Here is a 13,004-nt window from a genome sequence, read left to right on the forward strand (position 1 = left end):
CAATAATCCAGGTTTAGCCCTTTGGTTGTAAATAAGATTTTCAACTTTAAAGCCTGCACCTGAGATATTAATATATATCTTATTTTTTTTAATAAATACCTTATTTTAAAAAGATGGCCAACCAAGGCAACGAACGTGGGCAGGTTAAGCTCATTTGTAGCTGCTGCCACTCCCTACCCATCCCCAACAATGTATTCAAATTTAATGCCAAAGGTTACTTATTAAACTCAAGAGCTATTATGCCCTGGGAAAACCACTATAAACTTAGCCTGCGGGAGAACTGATCTCTTAATGAACAACTTTCCCTGACAAAACCGAAAATGGGCAATCGTCATGTAAGTATTTACTGCTTTTGGGAATCAAAGCAAGTTTTAATTTTGGTTAGCATGTCGACCCATTTAAACTATGACTGCATGATTGATATTTTTATCATTGTGATTGCTCCTAACTGCTGGTTTTCACAACAGAAAGCATATTTTTAAAATGCATTTGGAATATATTTTTTTCTCCATTGGTTGGAAATCTCTTAGGAGGGGCAAAAGAGAAGTGTTTAAACCAAGGTGGTAGACAGTGCCTTGCAGAAAACAAGTGGTTAAGATGGTATTTGAGGAATGCGGGACGAAATCTGCCAGTTTGTAGCAAAGCCACACAAGCCACTGTTGGCTTGGGAATTCAGGTTCATGCTGCAAATATCAGTGGACGAAGGTATAAGTACTCCCATAAACCCATATAACTTAGACTGAAAAGTGAAAATATCCTAGTATTTTTCCTAAACAGCATCAAACGACCAGCTATTTGCAAATATTCATGGGATGGATTTAATATTTTACTATTCTTCTGAAATGTCTAGCATGTCCATAACTATAAAACACTGATAAAAATACTACCATTTGGAACCAACCATGCACAAGGCAGGTCAAAGCTAAATCTCAATTTTTTTTTTTTTACAGTGAAAAATGTATACCTAAAGCTATGGCAATACGAATTTTAATAAGGTTTTGTTGTACCACTCTCGCTTCCCACGGGAAGAAGGATTTATTGTGTGTACACCAGGAGCGAAGAGAATAAAACTCCAAAGTTTTCTGTAAACTAGAACTTTGTTTATAAGGTGTTCTCCTTTGCTGTAAATCAAACTTGCCTCAGATGATCAGAAACCTACAAGCGTGTTCTTTGAGAGGCATTACTTTTAAAATCATCTGTAAACAGCATTTTCATACCAGCCAGGGTTACGAGGCTTCCATTTAGGTAATCCTTCAAAGAAACTGCAACCTGCTTTTAAAATACTTCTGATCCATGCAGAGAACCTCAGGTAAAATCACCTGCCCCTGCCTTAGCAGCTTAGGAGGGGGTGTTCATCCCTGTAGTGAACCCCATGGGCAGCTTGCTTGTGTGAGTGGTGCATTTTATGTATCTCTTTTTTGAATCTTCAGAGCCAATCTTACTCCCTGTCAGAAGGCAGTCACCAGGTGCCCAATGGGCATGCCCAACCCTCGGCAGCCATGCAGCCTCTCAGCCACCGGTCAGGGAGTGGACAGCCAGAGTCCCATCAGCCTGTAAGCACTCTATTTTCCCTCCAAATCATAGATATGATCAGGTTTTCTCCTGGGCCCCCTATCACTCACCAATGACTTGTCCTCCTGGACTGTCCACGATCCTCTAGTCTGAAAATGTCACTATCAGGGGTTACTTCCGGCAGGGAAATTATCCCCTAGAAAATATGTGTTACCATATTTTCAGCCAAGGTAAACCTGTACTCTAGGGAGTCAGCTTCCCTTCCCAAGGGTGTCACTTAATGGTGGCCTGGAACAGAGTACATGATCCTACAATACGCTCTTGATGTTGTGAAAATACTCGTGGAATTTAACATGTGCCCAAGGAATGACTATGTTACAGACTGTGTTTCTAGATAAGCAAATGCAAACCTTTTTAAAAGATGAAAAGTTGTCCCAGAAATGACAAAGTATTTGCATTAGAAAGTGACCTGAATCTCATGTACAAACTTAAAACTTTGGTGTTAATGGTTTTAAAGCAACTACACAACCAAAGCAAAGTTACAGACGAAATGCTAGTTAACATCCAAGCCGATGATGTTCAAAACATCTTACTGATTTAGTGTTGGAGATCGTGGTATTTTGCTGAGCTTAAACACTGTTCTCAGTATAAAAATGGTGCGAATTGCTATAAGGCGGGGGTTTTTTGAGCCGCAGCATGTTTAAAATATGATGTGGGGTGTGACTTCTTCGTTCTCCTATCACGTTTCTTTACCCAAACTACTGAGAAACTTTTGTTTGTAAGACTCCCTGTAATACAAGTGGGTCTCCTCTTGGCTACAATGCAGGCTTTTTATATTAAACCTCTCTATGTCCTCTGTTATTTTATCATTAGCTTGCAACAATTAAAGCATGGCTATTGGTCACGCTTTATAAATAGAAACACAAATGCAGGCATTGAAATCATGGGCTAGCCCCTGGTCATTCCAATAATCCAATATGCTTTATATTAGCTTTTATATATGAGGTATTTTCAGCATGAAATACATTAAGTTATACTAATCAATAAAATTAACATTAAACACGTGAATTAATAAAAAATTGTTCTGCTGGAACAATTTAATCTCCAAAAATGTGTCCACAGACCAGTGTCCACAGATAACTGTTTGACAAACCGTGTTCTAAAGCCAATAGGATGTTGGCCGGGAAATTACATTTTCCAAGGTACCGTGATAGGGAATCCTAGCCAACTCTGAAAACGGAAAATTACTTCTTTCCTTTGTGCTTTCTTCCAAACCTTTTGCCATTTTTAACGATTTTTTTTTTTTTGAACTGAAGATATCATGTTTCTGACCAACCTATTTGGAGCAGTAATAACCAATACTGGATATTAATGACCATTGACTAGAACACACGGCGTTCAAAGAGTTTGCTTAGCCTGGAGGACTGTCTCTGTGCTCAGTGAGCTTTGTGCAGAGACAGAAAAATAGACCCACTGAAAAACCCTCTTAGGTTTAGCCAGATGACTCTTGTTTTCTACTGTGTGAGTTGTTTTCAAGAGAATCACAATTTAGAGGGAAACAGAATATTGAGACAAATAGCAAGATGACTTTGCCATAAGAGTGTGGCTGAAGGGTAAGGACAGGGTTAGAGACAGGGAAGGAGATTTAGGGGAGTCATGGATTAATGTGGGAATAATCACAAACACAAGGGGACTATTGATTTCTGGAATTTTTAAAGAGACTAATGAACAGGAGCTAGGAAAGACTACTGCCTTGCTACTCAAAGTGTGGACCCTGGGCTTGTAGCAACATCCATGTGGCCTGGGTGCTTGTTAGAAATGCAGACTCTCAGGCCCACCCAGAACTACTAATTCAGAATCTGCATTTTAACAAGATCTTTTAGTGATTCTCATGCACATTAAAGTCTGAGAAGCACTGGACTGGAGAACACGTTCTTAAACTTGGCTGGACATTGGAGTCACCAGGGGGGTTCTGAAAACCACCGATGCCTGAGTCCTACCCCAGGGAGTCTGAATTCATTGATCTGGTGGTCAGCCTGGGCATTGGGATTTCTAAGTGCTCCCCAGGCGATGCCAATGAGCACAGAGTGTGAGACACAGTGAACTGGAGCACATCACAATCCTCGCAAGCGCAGCTCAGTGCACCGCTGATGACAGAAGTGTCACCGTGAGTGCCTGTAAATGAAAACCAACTAGTAAATGTCAGAACATCTGCTCAGCGCTCTGCCACGGTGTTTGTGAACATGTCACATTTATGACTCACTTGTGCCAATATTTAGCCACTACAAATAATGTCTGAAATGGAGAATAATTTGGAACTTGTAGCGGGGGAGCCCCAGGCAAGTTCAGACGAAGGAACACCCGGGAGCCACATGGGGTGGGTGGGGATGAGGTCCTGATTCCTGAGACAAGAAGGGAGGCTCTAGAGCCCCATAAGAATGTGCTTGGGAGCTGAGGACAAAAGTAAATACAGCTTTAACCAAGAGGGTGCACTAAACTGTGATCCTCAAAGAGTCATAGTGAACCCCAAGCAGACACCAGCCTAGACCATGCAGTAATCTCTCTCCCATCAGGAAATCTTTTATCCCAGAAAGTTAGCCCTTTAGATCACCACCACCCATAGAAGAGAAAACAAAAAAGGGCCTCTGATGTCAAAACCTGACATGCACGAAAGCATACCTTCTTTTAACAAGTCTCCCATTCAAAGTCTGGTTACATTTCAGGCACAATTATACAACCTTGGCTTTGGGGGTTGCTTGGCTATCATAATCTATATTATTATTTGAAAGAGGTGGGGGGAAAGGCTTCCAAGAGCAAATATATTGACAGAAGGAAGACCATGCAAGTGTAAAACTTGATACATAAACTTGGGGGAGCCTGGGGCCACTTCATGCAGGGGATGAGCTGTGATGCAAACAGCACACGCAGGCATCTCTGCTCAATCGCGCAGCAACATGGACCAAAACTCCCAGGGATGATGGGCTTCCTTGGAGGTTCAAAGAGGACCTTCTGAAATGATGATGATAATAACAGACCTTTTTCAAATGATTGCTAGACTGTGAGCAGTTCTGAGCACTGTGGTCCATAAAATTTGAGCCCTTCCCTCTACTCATGTACATATGCCATTTAGTCCTCACGACAATTTTACGAGGGAAGTACTATTATCCTTATTCCCCTTTTAAATAGGTGAGTGGTAACCATGTTGAGATAGGGGGACAGTGAAGCCAAGAGAGGTTACATAATCTGTTCAAGGTTGTACATCTAGCAAGAGATGAACCATGAATTTGGGTTTGGGTAGAAGTTCTTCACGCTGTGTCCTGGGCTCACACTATACCAAGCAGAAGCAAGCTGTTGGGATGTCTACAAGTACTGAACTGGATGATCACTTCTTCATCTCTTTAGCCCCACTCCTGAGTTTCCTCCTTCTCCCCTGCTCCCAAGCTGGATCAGATGTTTCTCCACAGTGCTTCCATAAGACCCTGCATATAAGGCCATCACTCCTTTCCCACGTGATTTTAGAACTATTTATACTGATGGCTCCCTGGGGCTAGGGCTGTGTCTTATTCATCTTTGCATCCCCAGTACCGACCCAATGCCTGGTACATTCCAGATGCTCAATCAAAGCTGGATGCATTCATCCATTCATTGCATTTTCTAAGTGAGCCTCAATCAAACCAATGTTTTGCTCAGTTGGAGTCCAAACCCTTGTGACCAGTCACACCCAAGACCAATGTGGGGGTGAGGTCCCAGTATCTGTATTTTGGAAAAGTCCCCCCAAGTGATTCTAATGGAGAAGCATGGATCTAATACCAGGTATTCCTCTAGTGCCACAGTCCCAAATGCGACCCCAGGCCAGCATCATTGGTATCACCTAGGCTCTTGCTAGAAATGCAAAGGTTTGGCTCCCCACCCCCAGATCGACTGAATCAGACATTCCAGGGGACCACCCAGCAACTGCCACTGAACAAGCCCTCCAGGTGATTCCGACATTTGAGAACAAGTGTTGCAGCAAAAGCCTCCCTCCCGGCCTCATTAGAGGTGTGCCCACGCCCTATGAACCACTCTAACCACTCAGCTTTAAATGCCGAGATACCCTGATGATGGCATTTAAAGCTGACTTAGCCCCATGTCCTCCTCCCGGGCCTCTTCCATCAAATGCAAGGAACCAGCCCATTGTGCTCCCTCCCTACTCCCCACCAGGCTGTACCCTCTCTCACTTCTCAACTTAGAGCTGCACAGTGAGATGGCCCCATAAAGGCAGGAAGTCCCTTTCCACCCTCCCAGCTGGCTCAGTATATGCTTTTAGAGAAACTACCACGACCCAGGTACCATTTGAGGTTCTGCAGTCAAAAAGAGGAATAAGATAAACGACCACAGTCCATGCCCTTAAAATAGCTCACAGTCTAGTTAGGGAGGCAAACAAATAATTATAATGATGGGTGATGGATGCACTAATAGAAACGTGTCCATCGTAACAAAGTTCAGAAATTGGACAGATGAGGGAGTGGTGGTGTGTGGGAGAGATGAGTGGAAGTGGGTTTCTAGAGAGGGGAAAGGCATCTTTGTAACGTAGGAGCACAAGTCCGGCTCTGGCCCTGCCGAAGCACCCAGTACATCACACAGCGATTGCCTGGGCAGCTGCTCCCCAGTCCCCCAGGCTGTGAGCTTCCGCAGGGCAGACACTGCCTTACTCATTGACACGTTGCTTTACCTCTGGGGACTGACACATAATGGGCGCTCCATACATATTTCTGATAGAAAGATCAAAGGATGGGGAGCAGAGATAGGAAACAAGACTAGACAGGTGCATAGGGGTGAGACCAGAAGGCCCTGGTATGCAGACTAGTTTCCTAGGGCTGCTGTGCAAACTATGGCTTCAAACAGTGGAAAAGTATTCTCTTCAAGTTCTGGAATCTAGGGAGTTTGCAATCAAGGCCATGGTCCCTCTGAAGGCTCTGGAAAAGAATCCTTTCTTGCTTCTTTCAGATTCTGGTGGCCCCAGGGCACTGCATTCCGTGGCTCCTGGCAGGATAACCCTAATCTCTGCCTCCATCCTCACACGACCTTCTCCTTCTCCCCTGCATGTGTCTTCATGTTTTCGCCTCTGCTTATAAGTATACTTAGTCTTTGGATTTAGGGCCCCCTAAGTCCAGAACGAGCTTGTCCTGAGATCCTTAACTAATTACATCTGCAAAGGCACATTCTGAGGTTCTGAGTAGATATGAATTTTTGGGACACTATTCAACCCTTTACCTCAGGGAAACTAGGTTTTATTGCTTTAAGCTGGTAGTATTTTTTAGACTTTGGACATCAGATTCCTATGGAAGGTGTGTTTAACCAGAGTTGGGCTCCATTCCCACCGTGTCTGTTTCAGTGGACACTACAGTGGGCACTGAGAATCTGCATTTCTGACAAGTTCCTTGGTGATACTGATGATGCTGGTCTGGGCACCACACTTTGAGAACTGCTACCTTAGGTACCAGAGCAGCCCTAATGCATCACAGACCTGGGAATGACAAGGTAAGAGCTGTACTTTGAGTGGACCATGCTGGAAGGCGGTGGAGAAAGGTTTGGAGAGAAACACGACCAAAGGCGAGTAAAGCACTTGAAAGGCAGTGGCCCTGGAGAAAGTGGATGAACCCCTGCCCCCAACTAAAACAGTGACAATGGAATTAGAAGACGGCAGAGTGGAGGGTCCAAGTGACATAAGCTGCTGATACAGGATACGGGAGGTGGGGACCAGGAAGACTCTAGAGGGACCCCCATGCAGCTGGCTTGAGCACATAGGCGGATGGTGGTGCATGCTGGGGATGAGGCAAAGAGGAGGTGTGCAAAGTGAGAGGACGAGTTTGGTTTGGGGGTCTGAGATATCTGTGGCACACCTAGGCACAGTGCCTAACAGGTGGCTGGATCTGAAAATCAAGAGAGAAGTCTTGGATTGAGGTCATTTGAGAGTATAAATTCAGTTCTATATTTTGACATTAGTATGTATTTGTGAGCAGACTATCAGACTCACAGTGACTTAAATTACAAAGACATTTAATTATTAACCCTAACAGGAAGTCTGAAAGGAAGGAACTTCAGGGCTGGTTCAGTAGTTCTGCCACATCTTTTTTTTTTTTTTTTTTTTTTTGGTCACACCCACGGCTTGCAGAAGTTCCCAGGCCAGGGATAGAATCCACAGTGGTGACAATGCCAGATTCTTAACCTGCTGAGCCACCAGGGGACTCCCATTCTGTCATATCATTAAGGACTCAGGCTACGTATGCCGTTCCATGCTGCCACCCTCCTGTCCTGGCAATATTTCCCATCAAAGATGCAAGATAATGGCCATGCCTGTGTCCAAGTTAGTGAACTCACATCATAGGGTCAGAGCAGGATGGAAGGGGATAAAGAAAAAGGTACCACTCCCCTTTCAGTGAGGGAAATCTTTTGGGAAAGCTCCAGGCAGATATCTCTTTCTATCTCATTGGCCAGAACCAATCATTGGCAAAGATGGAGAGGACACTGATGGGCCGTGATCCATCCCCAGGGCTGGGGAAATCCTCTCATCAACTGGTGTTCCCCCCACTCTTCATTTTTTCTATGTCTTGGTCTCATTCTCTCCCACTGAAAATGAACATTTTCTTTTCAATGGTGGGGGAGGCAAAAAGAGTTGATGAGAGGGAGGCCTGGCCGCAGATAGTTCAGGCACCACGGAGCGTTCCATGGCTTCACACAACTCCAGACGGACTAACCCAAGGAAAAGAGCTCTCTCTAAGGTCCATACAGACAATGTCAAGGAAAAATTCTGATTGGCTTTGGTATGTGCCTACTCCTTGGGCTATCACTGTGGCCAAGGTTGGCCTTACCCATTCCTAGGGATGGGTGACATTGCTTTATCAGTATTGCTTTCTTATAACTATTGTTTTATTAATATTACCGTTACCATGATCACGACCGCTATCACCACTGCTACTCTTATTACTACAATTACTACTACTACTATTATTGGATGGACTGAAATAGAAAGAGAATGAAGATCGGGTAGAAAGGCAGTAACATAATTCACCCTTCTGGCGATGGGGGTTTGGATTGTGGTGGAAAAGCAAAGGAGGATTTAAAGGTTAAAAAGATTTTTTTTTTTTAATAATTATTAAGTTTGGATCCAAGGCATATTTCAACTCGCTTACCAGGGGAAAGAATAACATTCATTGTTTTGATTCTGGAGGAGACAAAAACTTGCTCAAAGCAAATTTCGCTCTTTCACCTTGTTTCCTGCTCAGCAAATCAGAACTTGCTCACATACCTTGGTTATGCCCTACTACACGGCACTATTCAAGGCTGTAATGGCTCGGCTCAGCCCCCAGTATTTTCACTTTTCAATTCCATCTGCCCACTTATCCTTGACTCTGGAGGATCCCAGAGTACACTAGCTTCCTTCTTTCCTGTAAGAATGAATCCCAAGTTTATACTCTCATTGAATTGGCAAAAAACAAAACAAAACAAAACAAAAAAACAAAAAACAAAAAAAGAGCCTTTGGCAATAGGAGGAAATGGATAATTCCTTTCTAATGAGAAAAGTGCTTCATTTTTCATAACTCTTGAAGGCATGGTTCCTTTCACAGTTGAGAAATAGCTGTCATCACTCCATCTCACCTTCCCCTCCAAGTTCGCTTTTGTTGAGGCAGAACAGCAGTAATTGGAGATCCGGAGGTTTAACACTCTTCAGGGGTCTCTAACCTCCCCAATCAATCCGTGGACAACCTCAAAGCCGACAGTCATTTTCCCCAGGACACAAAATCTGGCTTCAGGACAATGCCTGTTATTCTACCTCTGGTAGAAACTCTGAGGTGTCCAGCCCCACGCAGGACTGATGGGCCCCAAACGATGAGTCAACTGTGGCCGCCCCCTGACATGCACACCAAGGAGTAGGAGGTGATGACAGGCTTCTCCCTCTGGACTGACTTTAACACCAAGTCTGCCTCCTAGTTACCTTATCCCAGGACTCATCTTTCAGATCTGTCATCTGGGGTTCCTTTGAAAGCAAACCAGAGAAAGACAGATGTCATGGTCCACTTCTAATCCTCCTTTTCTGTACCCACCGCAATTCATTCTTTGTGACGGAAGACCTTGCTTTAGTCAGTCCCTATGTGTCATTTACCACCAGAAAGGCAGCCTTCTCAACACCTTTTAAAGTAACAGAATTGCTACAGCCATTAGATCAGGGTTGTAGACCCTTCTTCTCACAGCAGATCTTCGCACTCGTGCCATTTGGGGCCAGATAGTCTTTGCAGGGAGAGGTTCTTCTGTGCCCTAGAGGATGTTTAGCAGAATCCCTGGCCTTTCTGACCAAATACCACTAACTCTCCCCTATGTGTGGCAACCAAAAATGTCTCTAGACATTGCCAAATGTCCCCAAGGAGGCAAAAAGCACTCCCAGTTGGTTGAGAACCACTTCATTAGACACAGGCCTTAAATGGAAAAGCAAGGCGAAAGGGCAGGAGATGGCCCCATAATGTCTTTATCTGGCTGGATTTCTACCAGCAATTGTGCATTCCTGCCCCTCTGGCCCAGGCGTTCTCACACTGACTGCCTCTCTTATCACAGGGTAAAAGCCAATTCATCTTGGAGCTTGACCCTTGTCCTTCTGTTGAGGACAACAGTAGCAGGGAGGCAGTTGTTGTTCCCCCAAAGGCTGTCAGCTCATGAGTGAGTTCTAATAGCCAGAAGGCACAGGGCTTCCCTGCAGAAACACCCAGGAACAAGGTTGCTGAGCTACTGGTTTTCCTGCCTAGATGAACAATGCTCATCTGGAAAGAGACTGACCAGAACAACCATGAGTTAATCTGCTCACCTCTCCTCCGGGTATAGCCTCAAAAGGGTTGCCCCAATCAATCTCCCCACACCAGAGCTCAGGGCTCAGCATCGCGTTGTCTGCATTTCTGAGTATATTGACAATACCTCTGGGAACAATGGCACCCACCCCCTTGAAGAGCCTTAAGTTCAGATCTCCTTAAGGTTAGGCCTCAACCCCATAGTCACCTTCGATGGGAAATATCACATCAAAATATAATAACCCAGACAGCATAGTCTAAGAAAAGCTTGTCTTTCTGGAAAATGACCTACAATTACACCAGTTTCATTAAAGGGTGTTCTTAAAATGCCAACATATAAATAACCCCCAATTTAGGAGAAAGATCATTTTTTAACCTAAAAAGTTTCACTCATTTTTCAGAACACACAGCACACGTAAGTAAATCATATTGAGATCTGATCCAAGGGGATGTTTTTCCTGTTTTCAGCTTTATTTGATAAATGATGCAAATATTTGTACCCATTCAAACTGATGGCCAAACCTTTAATAGTCACACTTGTCACTTTAAAACTGCATCTCTGAAAGGCTGAAGCAACAGCAACAAACAGCTCCATGTGTTCTCAGCACCCTTCAAAGTTTGAGCGGAGGTTTCCTAACACACTTTCCTAGCTATCTGGTCTACCTCCTTGGTTAACAGACTTCAAAAACAGATCCGAATGGAAAGAGGATCTTAGAACGGAGGAATTAGCTTTGCAATTAGTCAGCAAGATGATGGCTAGTCCTGATTAAAATGGAGGAATAACTACATGGTGAAATTACCAGGTATTCTTGTAGGACTGAAACTCTGCTAAAATATACCCAACAGAGCACACTGCAATATATATTTTTTCTATTTAATAGTTTTAACTTTTTGCTCTGACAAGTATTTAATTAGATTTTGATTTAAACCCCCCCCCCGCCCCCGAGAGACTTTTAATCAAATTTATTGTTTCAGGGAAACCATGCCCAAAAAGCAATCAACTTAATGAAACAATATGCCACTAATCACCCAAGATTCATGTTTAAAGATGTGAATGACTCCTCTGTTGTGTTTCAAATTGCCCATCACTGTCTACTAAACATATCTGTGGAAATGTCACCAGGATGTTTTTTGGCTCTGAATTCATGAACTTTAAATAGTACAATACTTTGCATTCATGCTAACTGGTTTCAAAGTACAAATGAATGACCAGTTATGGGTAAAAGGACATTGTCCTGTGAGAGAGGAGCCCAGTTTCTTCCATAAGTAAGAAAGTGACCCTGGGCAGATAATTTAACCACCAAGCCTCAGTTTATCTATAAAATGAGGGGACTGGATACATTGAATAATGTTTCCCAGACTTTAGACTTCAGTGTGACCTTCTTGAATGTGGCCAAACACATGTGCCAATTGTTCTATTAATAGCTCTATTAACTCTTTTCTTTAAATCTCGTCATCTTTTTGATACAAATTTATCTTAATAAACTTTAAATTAGTACCATAAATGGGAAACCAGTTATCAGTTGATATAAATACAGAAAACCAAATGAAAGCAAGAAGAGTATATGAAATTTGAACCAAATACTACTGCCAGCCCAAGGCTCCGATCCTGTCACCTGTTTTGTGATAAAAAGACCTGTTTGCATGAAACAGAGAAGGTATTCGCAAAGTAACTATTTGGGTATTTCTGGGCCTCACAACCCTGGTTGCAACTACTTGACTCTGCCATTGGAGGGTGGGAGTACCCACTGACCAAATGTATATGAGTGAGTTGGCTATGTTCCAATAAACCTATTTAAAAAAACAGGTGATGGGCTGGATTTAGCTGCCATCTACAGTTTGCCAGCCCCTGAACTGAAAGAGTGTGAAAGATGTACTATTACCAGGCAAAGACTCAGAAGACCCTAGAGTTCCCATTGTGGCTCAGTGGGTTAAGGACCCAGAGCAGTCTCCATGAGGATGTGACTTTGATCCTTGGCCTCGCTCCAGGTTGAGGATCTGGCATTGCCTCAAGCTGCAGTGTAGGTTGCAAATGCAACTTAGATCTGGTGTTGCTGTGGCTGTGGCATTGGGCTCAGCTGCAACTCTGGTTCAACCCCTAGCCTGTATGCCATAAGTGCAGCCATAAAGGGAGAGAAATTTTTAAAATAAGTAAATAAAAGTAACTTCTTTCCCAGCTGGAAATCCAACGGGCTTTAATATAGCCAGTATTCCATATCACCCGTTTTGAAAAAACCTGAGTTGCATTTCTACCTTAAGAACTACAAGAAACTTCTTCCCTTTATCTTTTGCTCCTTGAATAAGGTCTAGGATTTCTTACTTGTACAAAGCCTCAGCATATATATTTTTAAAGTTGTCTTTCTCATTCATTGGAATGTCCATGGAAAAGTTTCTAATTTTTATCAGATCGATGGTTCTCAATCTTGGCTGCACATTAGAATCATCTGGAGAGTTTTTAAATGCCTATATCCAGCGGTGAGCTCTATCTTAGCGATTCTGATTTAACAGGACCAGGATGAGACTCAGTCATTTGTGAAGGCACACAATTAGCTGTTGCAAGCTGGCCAAGTCAGCTCCAGCTAGGATGACCAACCATCCTGGTTTCCCTGGAAACGTCCCAGTGTTAGCACTGAGAACCCCGCATTTCCCGGGAAACCCTCAATATTGGGTAGTCGA

General features: G+C 43.5%; 1 protein-coding gene across 2 annotated transcripts in view; it reads left to right on the forward strand.

The window, feature by feature from the left end:
• The first annotated feature begins 245 nt into the window (after positions 1 to 245).
• Positions 246 to 13,004, forward strand: part of ANXA13 (annexin A13) — a 57,889-nt gene continuing 45,130 nt past the window's right edge. The window contains exons 1-2 of one of the 2 annotated variants that reach the window (XM_047783308.1): positions 246 to 335; positions 1,431 to 1,553. In XM_047783308.1, coding sequence (XP_047639264.1) covers positions 321 to 335; positions 1,431 to 1,553 — 138 coding nt within the window. In that variant the 5' untranslated portion in view covers positions 246 to 320. The remainder of the gene's footprint in view (positions 336 to 1,430; positions 1,554 to 13,004) is intronic. The other variant, XM_047783309.1, reaches the window with a different exon arrangement.

The sequence above is a fragment of the Phacochoerus africanus genome, chromosome 6 (genome assembly GCF_016906955.1).
Source record: "Phacochoerus africanus isolate WHEZ1 chromosome 6, ROS_Pafr_v1, whole genome shotgun sequence".
NCBI classification, from domain to species: domain Eukaryota; kingdom Metazoa; phylum Chordata; class Mammalia; order Artiodactyla; family Suidae; genus Phacochoerus; species Phacochoerus africanus.